This window comes from Phanerochaete carnosa (assembly GCF_000300595.1).
Source record: "Phanerochaete carnosa HHB-10118-sp unplaced genomic scaffold PHACAscaffold_2, whole genome shotgun sequence".
Lineage (NCBI taxonomy): Eukaryota > Fungi > Basidiomycota > Agaricomycetes > Polyporales > Phanerochaetaceae > Phanerochaete > Phanerochaete carnosa.
The window spans coordinates 1,201,950-1,221,305 of record NW_006767629.1 but is presented as its reverse complement, the minus strand read 5'-3'; the positions used below and the strand labels follow the sequence as shown (position 1 = coordinate 1,221,305).

The 19,356-nt window shown below is 52.5% G+C and overlaps 7 protein-coding genes across 7 annotated transcripts; 1 reads left to right on the top strand and 6 right to left on the bottom strand.

Moving 5' to 3' along the window:
- Positions 1-814: 814 nt before the first annotated feature.
- On the bottom strand, positions 815-2,511 carry PHACADRAFT_249290 (uncharacterized protein; the record flags this gene model as incomplete). Its single annotated transcript, XM_007391604.1, has 4 exons — positions 2,121-2,511; positions 1,914-2,071; positions 1,398-1,860; positions 815-1,377 (listed from the first exon to the last, which is right to left on the bottom strand). A coding segment is annotated over exon 4 (325 nt), but the record flags the coding sequence as incomplete, so codon positions are not given.
- A 560-nt stretch (positions 2,512-3,071) lies between these two features.
- On the bottom strand, positions 3,072-5,372 carry PHACADRAFT_249288 (uncharacterized protein; the record flags this gene model as incomplete). The annotated part of the gene is made up of 5 exons (XM_007391603.1): positions 5,099-5,372; positions 4,892-5,049; positions 3,796-4,835; positions 3,407-3,735; positions 3,072-3,344 (listed from the first exon to the last, which is right to left on the bottom strand). Coding segments are annotated over exons 1-3 (932 nt in total), but the record flags the coding sequence as incomplete, so codon positions are not given.
- A 2,247-nt stretch (positions 5,373-7,619) lies between these two features.
- On the bottom strand, positions 7,620-8,122 carry PHACADRAFT_65989 (uncharacterized protein; the record flags this gene model as incomplete). Its single annotated transcript, XM_007391602.1, has 2 exons — positions 7,620-7,917; positions 7,971-8,122. Coding segments are annotated over 2 exons (450 nt in total), but the record flags the coding sequence as incomplete, so codon positions are not given.
- Positions 8,123-9,495: 1,373 nt separating this feature from the next.
- PHACADRAFT_205265 (glycoside hydrolase family 7 protein) lies at positions 9,496-11,253 on the top strand (the record flags this gene model as incomplete). The annotated part of the gene is made up of 4 exons (XM_007391601.1): positions 9,496-9,620; positions 9,678-9,863; positions 9,928-10,698; positions 10,751-11,253. The coding sequence occupies 4 exons, from the start codon at positions 9,496-9,498 to the stop codon at positions 10,773-10,775; spliced, it is 1,107 nt and encodes a 368-aa protein (XP_007391663.1). The 3' UTR covers positions 10,776-11,253.
- On the bottom strand, positions 11,194-13,152 carry PHACADRAFT_191395 (uncharacterized protein; the record flags this gene model as incomplete). Its single annotated transcript, XM_007391600.1, has 5 exons — positions 11,194-11,244; positions 11,305-11,639; positions 11,700-12,739; positions 12,796-12,953; positions 13,003-13,152. 5 exons carry the CDS (start codon positions 13,150-13,152, stop codon positions 11,194-11,196), a joined length of 1,734 nt encoding a protein of 577 aa, XP_007391662.1.
- A 1,067-nt stretch (positions 13,153-14,219) lies between these two features.
- PHACADRAFT_191394 (uncharacterized protein) lies at positions 14,220-14,824 on the bottom strand (the record flags this gene model as incomplete). The annotated part of the gene is made up of 4 exons (XM_007391599.1): positions 14,220-14,242; positions 14,301-14,325; positions 14,384-14,548; positions 14,603-14,824. 4 exons carry the CDS (start codon positions 14,822-14,824, stop codon positions 14,220-14,222), a joined length of 435 nt encoding a protein of 144 aa, XP_007391661.1.
- Positions 14,825-18,253: 3,429 nt separating this feature from the next.
- Positions 18,254-18,550, bottom strand: PHACADRAFT_85719 (uncharacterized protein; the record flags this gene model as incomplete). Its single annotated transcript, XM_007391598.1, has 1 exon — positions 18,254-18,550. A coding segment is annotated over one exon (297 nt), but the record flags the coding sequence as incomplete, so codon positions are not given.
- Positions 18,551-19,356: the final 806 nt, after the last annotated feature.

The window sequence follows — 19,356 nt, the reverse complement described above, 5'->3', positions numbered from 1 at the left end:
TCCTCTGTGCCACAGTAGTTACATGCTTTCCCTGATTCGGTGGTATGATGGAGTACTAGGTTCGGCCACTAAATCAGCTGTTTCTTGATGGAGAACTACATAAATGTTGGATCTTAGCTCTCTCATTCGCCTGAAGTTTACCAATGGAATCATGCTTCTCTGAGTACGCTTCCTGCAATGAGACAAGACTTCGAAGGGGAATCAAATGTGCCGTATATTCGCGTATCAATATACAACGTTTAGCTGATGTATTGGTTGTAGTTTCTTTCCGAGATCCTCAAATTGTTTCAGAGGCTACATTGCACTCTATACTATGCTGCTGCAGGCCAGCCGTCACGTTGCATCTGCGAGAATTCCTAGAGATTTGTAATAATGAATCATTATGACTCCCTCAATATTGATAGAGCACATACCTCTATCAAAGCGGCCGTCCGCGCACTACGGCCCACATGATCTACTCTCCTGACGAAAGTGATGTACGAGTCCATGCGCTCATTTACGTTGTCGTTGGCGCGGTGGAGGCGCGGCCCGACCGTCAACAAAAACGCGCAGACGAATCGAGCCTGCTGGTCGCTAGGAGCTTCATATCTCATCTCATATTCGGTAACTATGCTGCTGAGACAGCGGAAGGCATCGTCGTTGGCCAAGACTCCGACCACCATCAGTTCGCCAACGAAGTGGACTGCGGCATATCCACATCCATGTGCGGCAGAAAGCGCATCTTCCTCGTCGCCGCTTGGTAATTCTGTGGCACCTGAGCGCAAAATAAGATCAGTAACGCGGCGAGAGCCAGTTGCAAGGACTATACACGTACTTGATTCTTCCGAGCCCTGTGTCGCCGAGCCCATCTTCAAGCGAGTGCTCTCGGCTTCTCTGAGGCATTTACGAAGGAGACAGTCACGGAACCGGGCTCCTCCCTCGTAATCTCTGTCTGCAGGATGTTGGAACTTTGCCAGGATCTTGCCTGTAAGTTGTCGGCATAGTAGACTGCATACTCGAGCGGATTCCCGATCGCCCGTTGCCTTATCGTAAACTAGGTCAATAATCTGTTGGAGAGTCACACAATCATTACCCCGCGCTGTAAGATCGATCCATTGGGCTATTTCGCGTGCGATGGGGTCGATATTATCTGGTGTCATCTTCTCGAGAAGGGGTGCGACTTCTGTATGAATTACCGAGGACAGAACGTGTGCCAGTGTTCTAGAGGCGACATTCCGCGTGCTGTCTGCAGAGGCAAGGAGGAGAAGACTGGAAGAGTCGAATCGACGATGAATCTCGAGGTAGAGCTTTTGAACCTTCGCGGCCTCAGTCCCGGGCTCAGCCAATGTTAATTCCGCTGTGTCTTTGATCTCTAGGATAAGATTGGAAGGTGGAATACTAGTAGGATTAGCGCGCGGGGAAGTGTCTGCCTTTGTGGTCGCTGAAATGGGGTTGGAACGTGGAAAAGCCGCCATGTTTGTGACCTCTGGAGTAGGATCGGGAGGTGCGAGAGTCGCCGCATTCGTAGCAGACTTGATGGATTTGGCGATGAGAGCAATCGTTTCGCTCACTTCTAACGGTAGCCCTGCACGAAGCATAGTCTCCCGGACTGACATCACCACCTCGACGTCTTCCGCCTCAATAGCTCTGATCTCCGCAGCCGTAAGTGGGTGAGGACGCTGACACAGCGAGACGTATGCTGCTGGGAGCCAATCTGGAATAGAGTGTGAGTGACTCAGAATGATCTTCTCAATGGGGCTAGCGATGGGTTCGAGACGTTCAATGGCGAGGTTGCAAATGCCGTCGAACGACCACTCGGTGGCGAGGCGCAGAACAGCCGACCATTCATCCACAGAAGTGATATCGGGCGGGCGATAGCACCTGGCCAACTCATGAGGCCGACAGCAACAGAAGAGAGCGGGAATGACACGTACGTCGAGTACAGCACAGACAGGAAAGCATCGAAATCGGAGGATCTCTTGTCAGCTAGATTGAGAGGCTCGGAGGGCATGCAATGGACGAAGATATTCGCGAAATAGGGCGAGTCTCTGGAGAATAAGTACTGGTGGAGGCGGTACTTGAATTTTCCGACCTGGATGTTGATTAGACCACAGCCGCGCGAGGGTACAAATGTCATGCACCAGAACCACGGTTGAACCATCGTCGAAATAGTACTTGGGATGCTTGGTTTCATTGGAAGAATCTCGATCGACGAAAGGTACAGAACTACCGGTCTCGGTCGCCTGAGAAGATCCTGCACTTTCCGGCGTGGGCGATGTTGGGGACGACATGTCGTGTATGTCCGCGAAAGACTCGGTATCGCTGATAGATAGATCGGAAACCTCGGAAGGAGTTCCAGATGACATAGAACGATGGCCGAGACGTTTGTAACCGACTAAGAGTATAGGCAACTGTCGCTGTCCTGGACAGACAGGAGGGATATGAGAAGTTGGCGTGGCGTCGTAACGGGCCTTGAAGCTTGAAGCTTGAAGTAGTGATATCAACGCGCGAGGCGCGAGTAACTCTAGATTCTGGGCCTTCTACACAACGCGATGTTTACCAAGATCGTCAAATCTCCGATTGAGGTGGTTGAGAGGAGGCGAACTGCAGCACCTGCCGTTTGCAGACAAGGACCAATTCAGGCATCGCAATGCGGCATCGCTCGGCGCCCGATAAATTACACCGCGGCCCTCGGATGCTCTGCTCTGCGGTTGTCGTTCATTCTAGATACCAAAGATACTTTGACTTATGCGACTACGTCTCATAAGGCCTCGCAGATACCCGCTGGCCTGCCTGTGCGCAAATTCGCCAGTCTCCCAAGATATCCAACCCTCCGAGTCGTGTAGAACACGCGCAAGAAAGCATCTCTTGCGCCGTCGGTGTAGGACGATTGAAGGCTTCAAAGGCGAGTAGAATGTGCCGTGTTTTCGCGTATGAATATACAATATTTAGCTGGTGTATGGGCCATGTGTAACCCGACGGTTACACGGGCATAATAGTGGTACCGTGACTCGACTCTCTGGCACGGACACCTTGGTGGCGTCCGATGGCACCACTTTTCATCTTTCCATGGACATTTTGCTTCTACTTTCGGGCTCACTTTTCACATCCTGCTCGTGCTTCGAGGACTCTCACCTCGCCCTTACATACCACTCCCCCTTCGTTCCGTCTCCAGTTTTGCCTCACGGAACAAAGAATATATCCCGTTCCCGTTCTTTATCGTCCGATCTCAGTGTTCTTGGCCGTCCGCGTAGTTCGGTTCCACCGTGGTTTTTTTCCCACACCCTCTAATCGCTTCAGAGGCTGTGTTGCGCTCTATACTATGCTGCCGCAGGCCAGCCGTCACGTTGCATCTGCGAGAGTTCCTGATAAATTTAAAAGGGTAATGAGCTATATGATTCCCTCAATGTTGCCAGCGGCGACATACCTGAATCATGGCAGCCGTCCGCGCACTACAGTTCAGGGAATTGATTCTCTGAACGGAAGAAATGTACTGATCCAAGCGCGTACGTATGTTGTGGTCGGCGCGGTGAAGGCACGGCCCGACCGTCAACAAGAATGCGCAGACGAATTGAGCCTGTTGTTCGTTAAAAGATCTCAGGTTCTGTGCGAAGTTGTTGAGATAGCTGAGGACATCGTTGTCGGCCAAGACGCCCGCCACCACGAGTTCGCCGACGAAGTGGGCTGCGGCATATGCACGTTCGTGTGCGGCGAAAAGCGCGTCCCCCCCATCACTGCTCGGTAATTCTGCGGCATCTGAGCACAGGGTAAGATCAGTGACGCGCCGAGAGCCACGTGTATGGGCTGTACACGTACTTGATTCTTCCGAGCCCTGTGTCGCCGAGCCCATCTTCAAGCGAATGCTCTCGGCTTCTCTGAGGCATTTATTGAGGAGACAGCTACGGAACCAGTGTCCCCCCTGGTAGTCTCTATCCCCAGGACGTTGAAACTTTGCCGGGATCTTGCCTGTAAGTTGTTGGCATAGAAGACTGCATACTCGAGCGGACGCCCGATCGCTTGTTGCCTTGTCGTAGACCAGGTCAATAATCTGCTGGAGAGTCACCCAATCATTATGCTGCGTTGTAAGGTCGATCCATTGGGCGATTTCGCGTGCGATGGGGTCGATGTTGTCCGGTGTCAACTTCTCTAGGAGTGGTACAACTTCTGTTTGTACCACTGAGGACAGAACGTGTGCCAGTGTTCTAGAGGCGATATTTTGCGTGCTGTCTGCAGAGGCAAGGAGGAGGAGACTGGAAGAGTCGAATCGACGATGAATCTCGAAGTAGAACTTCTGCACTTTCGCGGCCTCAGTACCGGGCTCGGCTAATGTCGATTCCTCCATCTTTATGACCTCTGGAATAAGATTTGGAGGTGGAATAGGATCGACACGCGGAAGGGCCTCTATCTTTGTGTCCTCTGGGATAGGATCGGAACGTGGAAAAGACGTCATGTTTGCAATCTCTGGAATAAAATTGGGAGGTGTGAAAGTTGCCGCCTTCGTGACAGACTTCATCACATTGGCGACATGAGCAGAAATCTCGCTCACTTCAGATGGCAACCCTGCACGGAGTATAGTCTCCCGGACAGACATCACTACCTCGACGTCTTCCGCCTCAATAGCTCTGATCTCCGCAGCCGTAAGTGGGTGGGGACGTTGACACAGCGAGATGTATGCTGCCGGAAGCCAACTAGCAATCGAGTGTGAATGGCTCAGAACAATCTTCTCAATGGGGCTAGCAATCGGCTCGAGGCGTTCAATGGCGAGGTTGCGGATGCCATCGAACGACCACTCGGTGGCGAGGCGCAGAACAGCCGACCATTCATCCACAGTAGTGATGTCGGGCAAACGATGGCACCTAAGCGACTAATGAGTCTGGCAACGACAAAAGTGGCTGGGAATGCCAACACGTACGTCGAGTACAACACAGACAGGAAAGCATCGAAATCGGAGGATTTCTTGTCAGCCAGGTCGATAGACTCGGAGGGTACGCAACGCGCGAAAATGCTTGCAAAATGGGGCGAGTCTCTGGAGAATAAGTACCGGTGGAGGCGGTACCTGAACCCTCCAACCTAGGTGCGGATTAGACTGCAACCAGGCGAGGGTACAAATGCCACGCACCAGAACCACGGTTGAACCATCGTCGAAATAGTACTTGGGATGCCTATTTTGGCTGGGACAATCTCGATCGACGAAAGGAGCAGAGCGACCAGTCTCCGTCGTCAGAGAAGGTGTTGCACTTTCCGGCGTGGGCGATGTTGGGGACGATATCTCGTGTATATCCGCGAAAGACTCGGTATCGCTGATAGATAGATCGGAAACTTCGGAAGGAGTTCCGGATGACATAGAACGATGCCCGAGATGTTTGTTGTCGACTGGGAGTATAGATAACTGTTGTTGTCCTGGACAGACAATAGGGATATGAGAGCGTGGCTTCGTGATGGGGCTCAAAGCAGCGATGTGACCGAGGCTCTAGATTATCATGATACACGACGGGATGCTTACCAAAATCGTCAAATCTCTGATTGAGGCGCAGCACCTGCCGCCATTCGGCGCCCGATAAATCACACGGCGGCCCGGCGCTCTGCTCTTGCCAACTGCAGCTGTTTGTTCTCTCTCTCGTCTCCTGACATGCACTGCCATTACTCTAGATACCAAAGATACCTTGACTTATGCGACTACGTTTCATAGGGCCGCTTCGCAGGCACCCGCTGCGTAGGCCCGTGCTCGAAGGTGGTATTCAGCAATATCAAGGTCGCGTCAGTGATATTGGGTCTACATTCAGCGGCGGTACAGCTTCTCTGCCTCCTCCACCCCTTCCGGCATCTGGATCGGGCTCGTCTGCTGACCCTGCACCAACTGAGACTGTTGCTCAGTGGGGCCAGTGTGGTGGGACTGGGTACAGTGGGCCGACTGTGTGCGCATCTGGCTTCACTTGCCGCGTTCTCAACCCTTGTAAGTGGCCATCATTAGGCTCACCGCTGCTGAATACCACTAATTGTTGTTTGCGCAGACTATTCTCAGTGCTACTAGAAGGCAGACAGAGAGTTGGGAAGGAAGATCCCTAGGACTTCTCTCCACCTGCATTGCCTCTCCCCTAAGCGAGAACTGTTGTCATCCTATGCTTCCTCTAATTTGGTGACACAATGGAAAAAGTTTAGCCACGAAGCAGTTTTTTATTATTAAAAAACCATGTATATGATGAATCTTATTTGCCTTAGGCTTATCGATAGGATTACGCTTTTTTAGACACGCTTCATGCGGTGAGACAAAACTTCAAAGGCGAGAGAAATTTACTGTGTACAGTATTTGTGCGCGAATGTACGACATTCGACTGATGTATGGACTGTGGTTTCTTTCCAAAACCCTTGAGTCGCTTCAAGGACTGTATTGCATTCTATGCTATGCTACCGCAGGCCAACCGTCTCGTTGCATCTGCGAGAGTTCCTAATAAAATCAACACGAGGATAATGAGCTGTATGACTCCCCAACGTTGAGAACAGCGATATACCTCCAGCATAGCGGCCATCCGCGCGCTACAGCTCAGAGGATCGACCTGCTGAATGAGAGTAATGTACCAACCCATGCGCGAACGTGTGGTGTTGTCGGCACGGTGAAGGCACGGCCCGGCCGTCAACAAGGATGCGCAGACGAATTGAGCCTGTTGTTCGTTAAAAGATCTCAGGTTCTGTGCGAAGTTGTTGAGATAGCTAAAAACATCGTTGTTGGTCAAGACGCCCGCCACCACGAGTTCGCCGACGAAGTGGGCTGCGGCATATGCACGTTCGTGTGCAGCGAAAAGTGCGTCTTCCTGATCACTGCTCGGCAATTCTGCGGCATCTGAGCACAGGGTAAGATCAGTGACGCGCCAAGAGCCAGCTGTATGGGCTGTACACGTACTTGATTCTTCCGAGCCCTGTGTCGCCGAGCCCATCTTCAAGCGAATGCTAGTGGCTTCTCCAAGGCATTTACTAAGGAGACAGCTACGGAACGCGGGTCCCCCCACGTAGTCTTTATCCCCAGGACGTTGAAACTTTGCCGGGATCTTGCCTGTAAGTTGTCGGCATAGTAGACTGCATACTCGTGCGGACGCCCGATCACTTGTTGCCTTGTCGCGGACTAGGTCAATAATCTGCTGGAGAGTCACCCAATCATTATGCTGCGTTGTAAGGTCGATCCATTGGGCGATTTCGCGTGCGATGGAGCCGATATTATCCGGTGTCAACTTCTCCAGGAGTGGTACAACTTCTGTTTGTACCACTGAGGACAGAACGTGTGCCAGTGTTCTAGAGGCGATATATCGCGTGCTTTCTGCAGAGGCAAGGAGGAGGAGACTGGAAGAGTCGAATCGACGATGAATCTCGAAGTAGAGCTTCTGCACTTTCGCGGCCTCAGTACCGGGCTCGGCCAATGTCGATTCCGCCATCTTCATGACCTCTGGAAGAGGATTGGGAGGTGGAATAGGATCAGTGCGCGGAAAATCTGCCATCCTTGTGGCCGCTGGGATAGGGTCGGAAGATGGGGAAACCTTTGTCTTTGTGACCTCTGGGATAGGATGGGAAGGTGTGAAAGTCGCCGCCATCGCGACAGACGCCATGGAATTGGCGACGCAAGCAGAAATCTCGCTCACTTCAAAGGGTAGCCCTGCACGGAGCATTGTCTCCCGGACTGACATCACCACCTCGACGTCTTCCGCCTCAATAGCTCTGATCTCCGCAGCCGTAAGTGGGTGGGAACGCTGACACAGCGAGACGTATGCTGCCGAGAGCCAACTGGGAATCATGTGTGAATGGCTCAAGACAATCTTCTCGACAGGGCTAGCGATCGGCTCGAGACGTTCAATGGCGAGGCTACGGATGCTGTCGAATGACCACTCGGTGGCGAGGCGCAGAACAGCCGACCATTCATCGACAGAGGTGATATCAGGCATGCGATAGCACCTAAGCGACCCATGAGGCTGGCAACGGCGAAAGAGAATAGGAATGATACGTACGTCGAGTACAGCACAGACAGGAAAGCGTCGAAATCGGAGGATTTCTTGTCAGCCAAATCGAGAGGCTCGAAGGGCACGCAATGGGCGAAGATGCTCGCGAAATGGGGCGACTCTCTGGAGAATAAGTACTGGTGAAGGCGGTACTTGAAGCCTCCGACCTAGGTGCAGATTAGACTGTAACCGTGCGAGGGTACAAATGCCACACACCAGAAACACGGTTGAACCATCGTCGAAATAGTACTTGGGATGCTTGTTTAGGCTGAGACAATCTCGATCGACGAAAGGAGCAGAGCCACCAGTCTCCGTCATCAGGGAAGGTGTTGCACTTTCCGGCGTGGGCGATATGAGGGACGGTATTTGGTGTATGTCCGCGAAAGACTCTGTATCGCTGATGGACAGATCAGAAACTTCGGAAGGAGTTGCAGATGACATGGAACGATGCCCGAGATGCTTGTAACCGACTGGGAGTGTAGAGGACGAGGAGTTGATGTGGCGTAGTAGTGATATGTAACGGCCAGGCGCGAAGCGCAGGTATCTCTACAGTAGGTGCATCATTTCTGAGTAAGCCTCGGGCGACGCCTGATGCGCGCGCCCCGCCCGGGGTGACGACTCTGCCGTTGCATCCTTCGAGGAGCTGGCCACCAAAATCTTTTCGAGGTGGCTCCGAGGAGGCGAACTGAAGCGCTTGCCGTTTGCGGATAAGGACCGGCTTTCGCGACGCGCCATCGGGCGGCCCAATATTAATGCTCTGCTCAGGCCTGGCTACGCCTGTTGTCCTCTCTCTTGTCTCCTGGCATGCGCTGTCGTTACTCCAGATACCAGAGATACTTTGAATTATGCGGCTGTGTTTCAAGAAGCTTCGCAGACACCTGCTGTGTCTACCTGCGCGCAGGTTCGCCCGGCCAGTCTCCCAAGATATTCAGCCCTCCAAGACGTCCTATCCATCATCCGCGTCGCGGGATCTGCGATAGAAGGTCTTGGCATTCAACCAAGTACGGACGTGTCTGGAGTGCGCGTGTGTGGAATATCGGCTCAAATCTGCGGGACAGCTTTCTTGTTTGTCCGCGCTACCTCACAAAGTGCGCATTTTGTACTATCATCGAGGGCTCGTGCTGATTTTTGTTGTTAGATCTCCGAGGAAGCGTTTTAAAAGGACTGAAAATGCTCGAGAAAAACTTACCAGGTGTTCTCGCTCGTTTGGGACACGCGCACGAGAGCTGTCGAGGCTTCAGACTTCAAGTGCCAGTGCTTTTATGCCAGGCAAAGCGTATATAAACTGGAGCTCAAATATCGTTAGGAGTCAGAGCTCTACCGTCCCCATAAGTCGATTCAGCTCTACGTCAGTTCCCCAGCATTTTACGACACCTGAAACTGGACCTGATTCCTAACAGCCGAAGTAAAAGGCATTTGCCAAGGTCTACAGGTCAACGACCATCGACCCGATCCTTTCGGTGAGTCTATTTGCGCCCGTCGTACCCACACGCACCCTGGACGATACTAACTGGTCTCCTGCCAGCCAGTCACAATGTTCCACAAACTTGCCCTCATCTCTTTCACCCTCGCTGCCATTGCCGCCGCTCAACAAGCCGGCACGCAGACACCAGAGACCCACCCGACGCTGTCGTCCCAGAAGTGCACCACCGCCGGCGGGTGCGTCAACTAGAGCACCAAGGTCGTCCTCGACTCTAACTGGCGGTGGCTGCACAGCACCACCGGATACACCAACTGCTACACCGGCAACGAGTGGGACGCGACACTGTGTCCTGACGGTGCGACATGCGCGGCGAACTGTGCGCTGGACGGTGCGGACTACACGGGGACGTACGGGATCACGAGCTCGGAGTCGTCGCTGACGCTGCAGTTCGAGACGGGATCGAACGTGGGGAGCCGTGTGTACTTGATGGCGGACGACAGCCACTACGAGATGTTCAAGCTGCTTTATCTGTGAGGCCAACAGCGACGCCGCCGCATTTACCCCACACCCGTGCACGACCGATGGCCAGACACAGTGCTCAGGAGACGACTGCACTCGCGACACCGGCCTGTGCGACGCCGACGGCTGCGACTTCAACTCGTTCCGTCTGGGCGACAAGACATTCCTGGGCAACGGCCTGACGGTCGACACGTCCAAGCCGTTCACGGTCGTGACGCAGTTCGTGACGAGCGACAACACGACGACTGGGACGCTGAGCGAGATCCGTCGGGTGTACGTGCAGGGCGGGAAGGTGATCCAGAATAGCGTGGTCAACATCCCCGGGATCGATGCGGTCAACAGCATCACGGACGAGTTCTGCACGGAGCAGAAGACGGTGTTCGGAGACACGGACTACTTCTCGCAACACGGTGGACTGCAGCAGATGGGCGAGTCACTCGGGAACGGGATGGTGCTCACGCTGTCAGTGTGGGACGACTACGCGGCGAGCATGCTGTGGCTTGACTCTAACTACCCGACGACTAAGGATGGGTCGTCGCCTGGTGTCTCCCGCGGCACTTGTGCGACGACGTCCGGTGTACCAGCACAGATCGAGTCGCAGGCCCCGAGCTCGAAGGTGGTGTTCAGTAACATCAAGTTCGGTGACATTGGTTGTACATTCAGTGGTGGTACGACTTCCCTGCCTCCTCCGCCGCCTCCGGCATCTGGATCTGGGTCGTCTGCTGGCCCTGCACCGACTGGGAGTGTTGCCCAGTGGGGCCAGTGTGGTGGGACTGGATATAGTGGTCCGACTGTGTGCGCGTCTGGCTTCACTTGCCACGTTCTTAACCCTTGTAGTGGCCATTAGTATCACCGTCGCTGAATACCGCTAATTGGCATCCGCGCAGATTACTCTCAGTGCTACTAGATGGCGGACAGAGAGTTGGGAAAGAAGATCTTTAGGACTTCTTTCTCCAATACCATTGCCTCCCCCCCATGCGAGAACGGTTCTTATCCCATGCTTCCCCCTGATTCAGTGGTATGATGGAGTTCTAGATTTAGCCACAAAATTGGATGAAGCTGTCTCTTGTTGTAAAACTACATACATGTCGAATCTTAGCACTCTTATTCGCTTGAAGTTCATCAATAGAATCATGCTTTACTGAGCACGCTTGCAACGAGACGAGGCTTCAAAGGCGGATAAAATGTGCCATGTCCTCGCATATCAATATGCAACGTTTAGCTGGTGGATCGGTTGTAATTTGTTCCCAAGATCCTCGAACTGCTTCAGAGGCTGTGTTGCTCTCTATACTATGGTGTTGCGGGCCAGACGTCTGAGTCACGTTGCATCCGCGAGAATTTCTAATAGATTTAAGAGGATAATGAGCATATGGTTCCCTCAATGTCGATAGAGTGACATACCTCCACCAAAGCGGCCGTCTGTGCACTATGGCCCTCAGCACCAACCTTCTTAACGAAACAGAGGTACCGATTCATGCGCTTACATATGTCGTAGTTGGCGCGGGGAAGGCACGGCCCAACCGTCAATAAAAACGCGCAGACCAATCGAGCCTCTTCGTCGCTAGGAGATTCCGTGCAATATTCGGGAACTATGTTGTCGAGACAGCGGAAGGGATCGTCGATGGCCAAGACTCCCACCACCAACAGTTCACCAATGAAGTGGACTGCGGCATATTCGCATTCGTGTGCGACGGAAAGTGCGTCTTCGTCGTCGCAACTTGATAATTCTATCGCACCTGAATACATGATCAGATCAGTAATGTGTCGAGAGCCAGTTCTAAAGACTGTACACGTACTTAATTCTTCCGAGCCTTGTGTCGCCGTGCCCATCTTCAGGCGAGTGCTCTTGGCTTCTCTGAGGCATTTATCAAGGAGACAGTCACGGAACCGAGCTCCTCCCTCGTAATCTCTGTCCCCAGGACGTTGAAAATTTGCCGGGATCTCGCCCGTAAGTTGTTGGCACAGTAGACTGCATACTCGTGCGGACGCCCGATCGCTCGTTGCCTTGTCGTAGACCAGGTCAATAATCTGCTGGAGAGTCACAGAGTTATTATACCGCGTTGTAAGGTCGATCCACTGGGCTATTTCGCGTGCGATGGGGTCGATGTTATCCGGTGTCAACTTCTCCAGGAGTGGTACAACTTCTGTTTGTACCACTGAGGACAGAACGTGTGCTAGTGTTCTAGAGGCGATATTTTGCGTGCTGTCTGCAGAGGCAAGAAGGAGAAGACTGGCAGAATCGAATCGACGATGAATCTCGAAGTAGAGCTTCTGCACTTTCGCGGCCTCAGTCCCGGGCTCGGCCAATGTCACTTCCGCCGTGTCTTTGACCTCCGGGATAGGATTGGAAGGTGGGACAGAATCAGCGCGCGGGGAAGCGTCTGCCTTTGTAGTCGCTGGAATGGGATTGGAACGTGGAAAAGCCGCCATGTTTGTGACCTCCGGGATAGGATCGGGGGGTGTGAGAGTCGCTGCATTCGTAGCAGACTTGATGGATTTGGCGATGAGAGCAATAATTTCGCTCACTTCTAACGGTAGCCCTGCACGAAGCATGGTCTCCCGGACAGACATCACCACCTCGACGTCTTCCGCCTCGATAGCTCTGATCTCTGCAGCTGTAAGTGGGTGGGGACGCCGACACAGCGAGACGTAAGCTGCTGGGAGCCAGTTGGGAATGGAGTGTGAATGGCTCAGAATGATCTTCTCAATGGGGCTAGCGATGAGTTCGAGACGTTCAATGGCGAGGTTGCAAATGCCGTCGAACGACCACTCGGTGGCGAGGCGCAGAACAGCCGACCATTCATCCACAGAAGTGATATCGGGCGGGCGATAGCATCTGACCAACTCATGAGGCCGACAGCAACAGAAGAGAGTGGGAACTTTGACACGTACGTCGAGTACAGCACAGACAGGAAAGCGTCGAAATCAGATGATTTCTTGTCAGCCAGATTGAGAGGCTCGGAGGGCATGCAATGGGCGAAGACGTTCGCGAAATAGGGCGAGTCTCTGGAGAATAAGTACTGGTGGAGGCGGTACTTGAATCTTCCGGCCTGGGTGCTGATTAGACCACAGCCGCGCGAGGGTACAAATGTCACGCACCAGAACCACGATTGAACCATCGTCGAAATAGTACCTGGGATGCTTGGTTTCATTGGAAGAATCTCGATCGATGAAAGGTACAGAACTACCGGTCTCGGTCGTCTGAAAAGGTCCTGCACTTTCCGACGTGGGTGATGTCGGGGACGACATATCGTGTATGTCCGCGTAAGACTCAGTATCGCTAATAGATAGCTCAGAAAATTCAGAAGAAGTTCCAGATGACATAGAACGACGCCCGAGATATTTGTAACCGACTAAGAGTATAGACAACTGTCGCTGTCCTGGACAGACAGGAGGGATATGAGAAGTTGGCGTGGCGTCGTAACGGGCCTTGAGCTTGAAGCTTGAAGTAGTGATATCAACGCGCGAGGCGCGAGTAACTCTAGATTCTGGGCCTTCTACACAACGTGATGTTTGCCAAAATCGTCAAATCTCCGATTGAGGAAGCGAACTGCGGCACCTGCCGTTTGCGGACCAATTCAGGCATCGCAACGCGGCACCGCTCGGCGCCCAATAAATCACACCGCGGCCCTCGGATGCTCTGCTCTCAGTGCTCTGCGGTTGTTGTTCTCTCTTCTCCTGGCGCACATTATCATTACTCTAGATACCAAAAATATTTTGGCCCATGCGACCACTTCCCATAAGGCTTCGCAGGTACCCGCTGGCCTGCCTGCGCGCAGACTCGCCAATCTCCCAAGATATCCTGGCAGCCCTCCAGGTCGTGTAGAACACGCGCAAGAAAGCATCTCTTGCGCCGTCGGTGTAGGACGATTGAAGGCTTCAAAGGCGAGTAGAATGTGCTGTGTCGCGTATGAATATACAACATTTAGCTGGTGTATGGGTCGTATGTAACCCGACGGTTACACGGGCATGATAACGGTACTCGACTCCCCCGGCATGGACACCTTGGTGGCGTCTGACGGCACCACTTCTTATCTTATTATGGACATTTTGCTTCTACTTTCGGACTCACTTTTCACATCCTGCTCGTGCTTCGAGGACTCTCACCTCGCCCTTATATACCACTCCCCCTTCGTTCCGTCTCTTCAGTTCTCCCTCACGGAACAAAGAATATATCACGTTCCCGTTCTTTATCGTCCGATCTCAGTGTTCTTGGCCGCCCGCGTAGTCCGGTTCCACCGTAGTTTCTTTCCCACATCCTCGAATCGCTTCAGAGGCTGTGTTGCGCTCTATCCTATGCTGCCGCAGGCCAACCGTCACGTTGCATCTGCGAGAGTTCCTATGAAATTAAAAGGATAATGAGCTATATGACTCCCTCAACGTTGCCAGCGACATACCTGAATCATGGCGGCCGTCCGCGCACTACAGTTCGGAGAATTGATTCTCTGAACGAAAGAAATGTACTGATCCAAGCGCGTACGTATGTTGTGGTTGGCGCGGTGAAGGCATGGCCCGACCAATCGGAGGATCTCTTGTCAGCCAGATTGAGAGGCTCGGAGGGCATGTAATGGGTAAAGATGTTCGCGAAATAGGGCGAGTCTCTGGAGAATAAGTACTGGTGGAGGCGGTACTTGAATTTTCCGACCTGGGTGCTGATTAGACCACAACCGCGCACTGCAAGAGTACAAATGTCACGCACCAGAACCACGATTGAACCATCATCGAAATAGTACTTGGAATGCTTGGTTTCATCGGGAGAATCTCGATCGACGAAAGGTACAGAACCACCAGTCTCTGTCGCCTGAGAAGGTCCTGCACTTTCCGGCGCGGGCGATGTGGGCGACATGTCGTGTATGTCCGCGAAAGACTCGGTATCACTGATAGATAGTTCGGAAAGTTCGGAAGGAGTTCCAGATGACATAGGACAATGGGCGAGACGTTTGTAACCGACTGGGAGTATGTATAACTGTCGCTGTCCTGGACAGACAGGAGGGATATGAGAAGTTAGCGTAGCGTCGTAACGGGGCTTGAAGCTTGAAGCTTGAAGTAGTGGTATCAAGGCGCGAGTCGCGAGTAACTCTAGATTCTGGGCCTTCTATACAACGCGATGTTTACCAAAATCGTCAAATCTCCGATTGAGGTGGTTGAGAGGAGGCGAACTGCAGCACCTGCCGTTTGGAGACAAGAACAGGCATCACAACGCGGCACCTCTCGGCGCCCGATAAGTCACACAGTGGAGTTATAAGCCCGTGACTTGCAACTTCGGCGTTCGCCAACCTCCAGCGGTAACCACCGGTGTTCGCCGGTGGCCATTGGTGTTTGCCAGCGGTCTTTGCCATATACGGGTGCATCGCTGTGAGCGCTTGTGAACACCACCTTTCGTTGCCCACTGGAACCCATCGGAATACAGCAGCAACTGGTGAATATTGCTGTGTATCAGTGGCAAGTAGTGGGGTATGTTGGGATATACCGGTGTTCAGCATGTTATGCTGGCTGCCACTGGTATTTGGTCCGGTTGATTCACATGGCAGGTGGCAGACACCACCATACACTGGTGACATCCACTGGCAGGCAGTGGCCACTATCCATCAGCATATGCTGTTTATTGTTAATATATGTCATTGAATAATAATTTTTGGCACCTTTCACTGGTCTTTGGGCAGAAGTGTGTGACATTGGGCCATGGTGTGTGACTTGCTTTCCAGGTTGGGCTAACTCTCATGAACAAATCATTTTAAGACTAGTATCTGGCAGGTTTGGTCTCATTCTTTGTGCATAGATGGCTTATATTACGCATATTCTCACTCAGAAAATATACAGTTATCTGAGAATCACAACAACAAGGTTCATAGCTGTTGAAATATTAATGTGACTGCTAGCAGCCTGCCCCCACTGCCTGATAGCTCATTTCTGAGCTTATAGAAAGTTTATAAAAAATCTCAGGAGCCTCTAACCAGGTCTTTGTAGTATAATATGCCTCAAAGAATTACTTACAGCTGCTTCCACTTGGGGACACATCTAGCAATCAATTTTACACACCTTTTGCACTCAGACAGTGTACTGCATAGAGACACTTCAGTGATAGCTGAGTTCTGGGATAGTGCACAGTTCAGAGGAGAATAGGCATCTATACAGATGCCGGTGGCTAAGCATGTATTGAGCTTATTACAGAAGGATATTTGTATTTATATTGGTACTCAATAAGCCAGTGGCTTCGAGCAATGTTTGATGCAAATCGCTGGTGATGTGTGCTGGTAGCCGGTGGAAACCTGCGAAGCCCAGCGGGATCCAGTGTGTCTCACTGCCACCCACTGATACTCACTGATACCCACCAGCCAACAGCGGCAGCCACTGGAGACTAGCACTGGACTTCACTGGATACCAGTGGGTGCCGGTGAGTACACCCCATATTCAGTGGAATTTGGTGTAGTTGCTAGTCCCGGGCATATTACTGACAGCGCGGCGGCCCTCGGATGCTCTGCTCTGCGGTTGTTGTTCTCTCTTCTCCTAGCGCACATTGTCATCACTCTAGATACCAAAGATACTTTGACTTATGCGACTACGTCTCATAAGACTTCGCAGATACCTACTGGCCTGCCTGTGCGCAAATTCGCCAGTCTCCCAATATATCCAACCCTCCGGGTCGTGTAGAACACGCGCAAGAAAGCGCCGTCGGTGTAGGACGATTGAAGGCTTCAAAGGGGAGTGGAATGTGCTGTGTCGCGTATGAATATACAATATTTAGCTGGTGTATGGGTTGTATGTAACCCGACGGTTACACGGGCATGATAACGGTACTCGACTCCCCCGGCACGGACACCTTGGTGGCGTCTAACGGCACCACTTTTTATCTTATTATGGACATTTTGCTTCTACTTTCGGACTCACTTTTCACATTCTGCTCGTGCTTCGAGGACTCTCACCTCGCCCTTATATACCACTCCCCCTTCGTTCCGTCTCTTCAGTTTTGCCTCACGGAACAAAGAATATATCACGTTCCCACTCTTTATCGTCTGATCTCAGTGTTCTTGGCCGTCCGCGTAGTCCGGTTCCATCGTGTTTTCTTTCCCACATCCTCGAATCGCTTCAGAGGCTGTGTTGTGCTCTATCCCATGCTGCCGCAGGCCAGCCGTCACGTTGCATCTGCGAGAGTTCCTATGAAATTAAAAGGATAATGAGCTATATGACTCCCTCAACGTTGCCAGCGACATACCTGAATCATGGCGGCCGTCCGCGCACTACAGTTCGGAGAATTGATTCTCTGAACGAAAGAAATGTACTGATCCAAGCGCGTACGTATGTTGTGGTTGGCGCGGTGAAGGCATGGCCCGACCGTCAACAAAAACACGCAGACGAATCGGGCCTGTTGGTCGCTAGGAGCTGTATATTGCGTGTCATATTCCGAGAATGTATTGTTGAGACAGCGGAGGGCATCGTCGTTGGCCAAGGCGCCCGCCGCCACCAGCTCGCCAATGAAGCGCACTGCGGCATATTCACGTTCGTGTGCGGCGGAAAGAGTGTTTTTGTCGTCGCCACTTGGTAATTCTGTGGCATCTGAGTGCAAGATAAGATCAGTGACGCGCCGAGAGCCAGTTGTATGGGCTGTACACGTACTTGATTCTTCCGAGCCTTGTGTCGTCGAGTCTATTTTCAGGCGAATGCTGTCGGCTTCTCTGAGGCATTTATTGAGGAGACAGCTACGGAACCAGTGTCTCCCCTCGTAATCTCTATCTCCAGGACATTGAAAATTTGCCGGGATCTCGCCCGTAAGTTGTTGGCACAGTAGACTGCATACTCGAGCGGACGCCCGATCGCTCATTGCCTTGTCGTAGACTAGGTCAATAATCTGCTGGAGAGTCACAAAGTCATTACCCCGCGTTGTAGGATCGATCCACTGGGCGATTTCGCGTGCGATGGGGCCGATATTGTCCGGTATCAACTTCTCCAGGAGTGGTGCAATTTCTGTTTGTACCACTGAGGACAGAACGTGTGCCAGTGTCCTAGAGGCGATATTTTGCGTGCTGTCTGCAGAGGCAAAGAGGAGGAGACTGGAAGAGTCGAATCGACGATGAATCTCGAAGTAGAGCTTCTGCACTTTCGCAGCCTCAGTCCCGGGCTCGGCCAGTGTCGATTCCTCCATCTTTATAAGCTGTGGAATAGAATCTGGAGGTGGAATAGGATCGACACGCGGAAGGGCCTCTATCTTTGTGGTGACCTCTAGGACAGGAACGAAGTGTGGAAAAGACGTCATGTTTGTAACCTCTGAAATAGAATCAGGAGGTGTGAAAGTCGCCGCCTTCGTGACAGACTTCATCGCATTTGCGACGTGAGCAGAAATCTCGCTCACTTCGGACGGCTGCACTGCACGAAGCACAGTCTCCCGGACAGACATCACCACCTCGACGTCTTCCGCCTCAATAGCCCTGATCTCTGCAGCCGTAAGTGGGTGGGGACGCTGACACAGCGAGATGTATGCTGCCGAAAGCCAACCAGCAATCGAGTGTGAATGGCTCAGAGCAATCTTCTCGGTAGGGCTAGCGATCAGCTCGAGACGTTCAATGGCGAGGTTGCGGATGCCGTCGAACGACCACTCGGTGGCGAGGCGCAGAACAGCCGACCACTCATCGACAGAGGTGATATTAGGCATGCGATAGCACCTAAGCGACCCATGAGGCTGGCAACGGCGAAAGAGACTAGGAATGACACGTACGTCGAGTACAGCACAGACAGGAAAGCGTCGAAATCGGAGGATTTCTTGTCAGCCAAATCGAGAGGCTCGGATGGCACGCAATGGGCGAAGATGCTCGCGAAATGGGGCGACTCTCTGGAGAATAAGTACTGGTGAAGGCGGTACTTGAAGCCTCCGACCTAGGTGCGGATTAGACTGCAACCGTGCGAGGGTGCAAGTGTCACGCACCAGAAACACGGTTGAACCATCGTCGAAATAGTACTTGGGATGCTTATTTCCACCGGAAGAACCTCGATTGACAAAAAAGGCAGAACCACAGGTCTGCGCCGTCGGAGAAGGTGCTGCACTTTCCGACATGAATGACATGTCGTGTATGTCGGCGAAAGACCCGGTATCGCTGATAGATAGATTGAAATTTTCGGAAGGAGGCCCAGATGACATAGAATGATGTCTTGTTTGAAGGGCTTGTTCGACCCACGGCTGTCACCGTCCTGGACAGACAAGTCGCAATAGGGGAACAGGAAGTTGGCGTGGCGTCGCGACGCTTGAGCTTGAGGTAGCGATATATATCGGCAGGGTGCGATGAGGAGTTAAAGTACCTCTAAGTTCTGAGCCTTATGCACTGCTGTTAGTAGAATCGCGCAGGCGGGGGATTCACGAGAGCTGAGACCAGACAATGCAAGGAGCCTTCAAGTTAACGGGCGCCGGCTCTCAGAGCGCTCTACCTCTCCAGATTGCGTTGACGCGTGTCGGGAGGCGCCTGA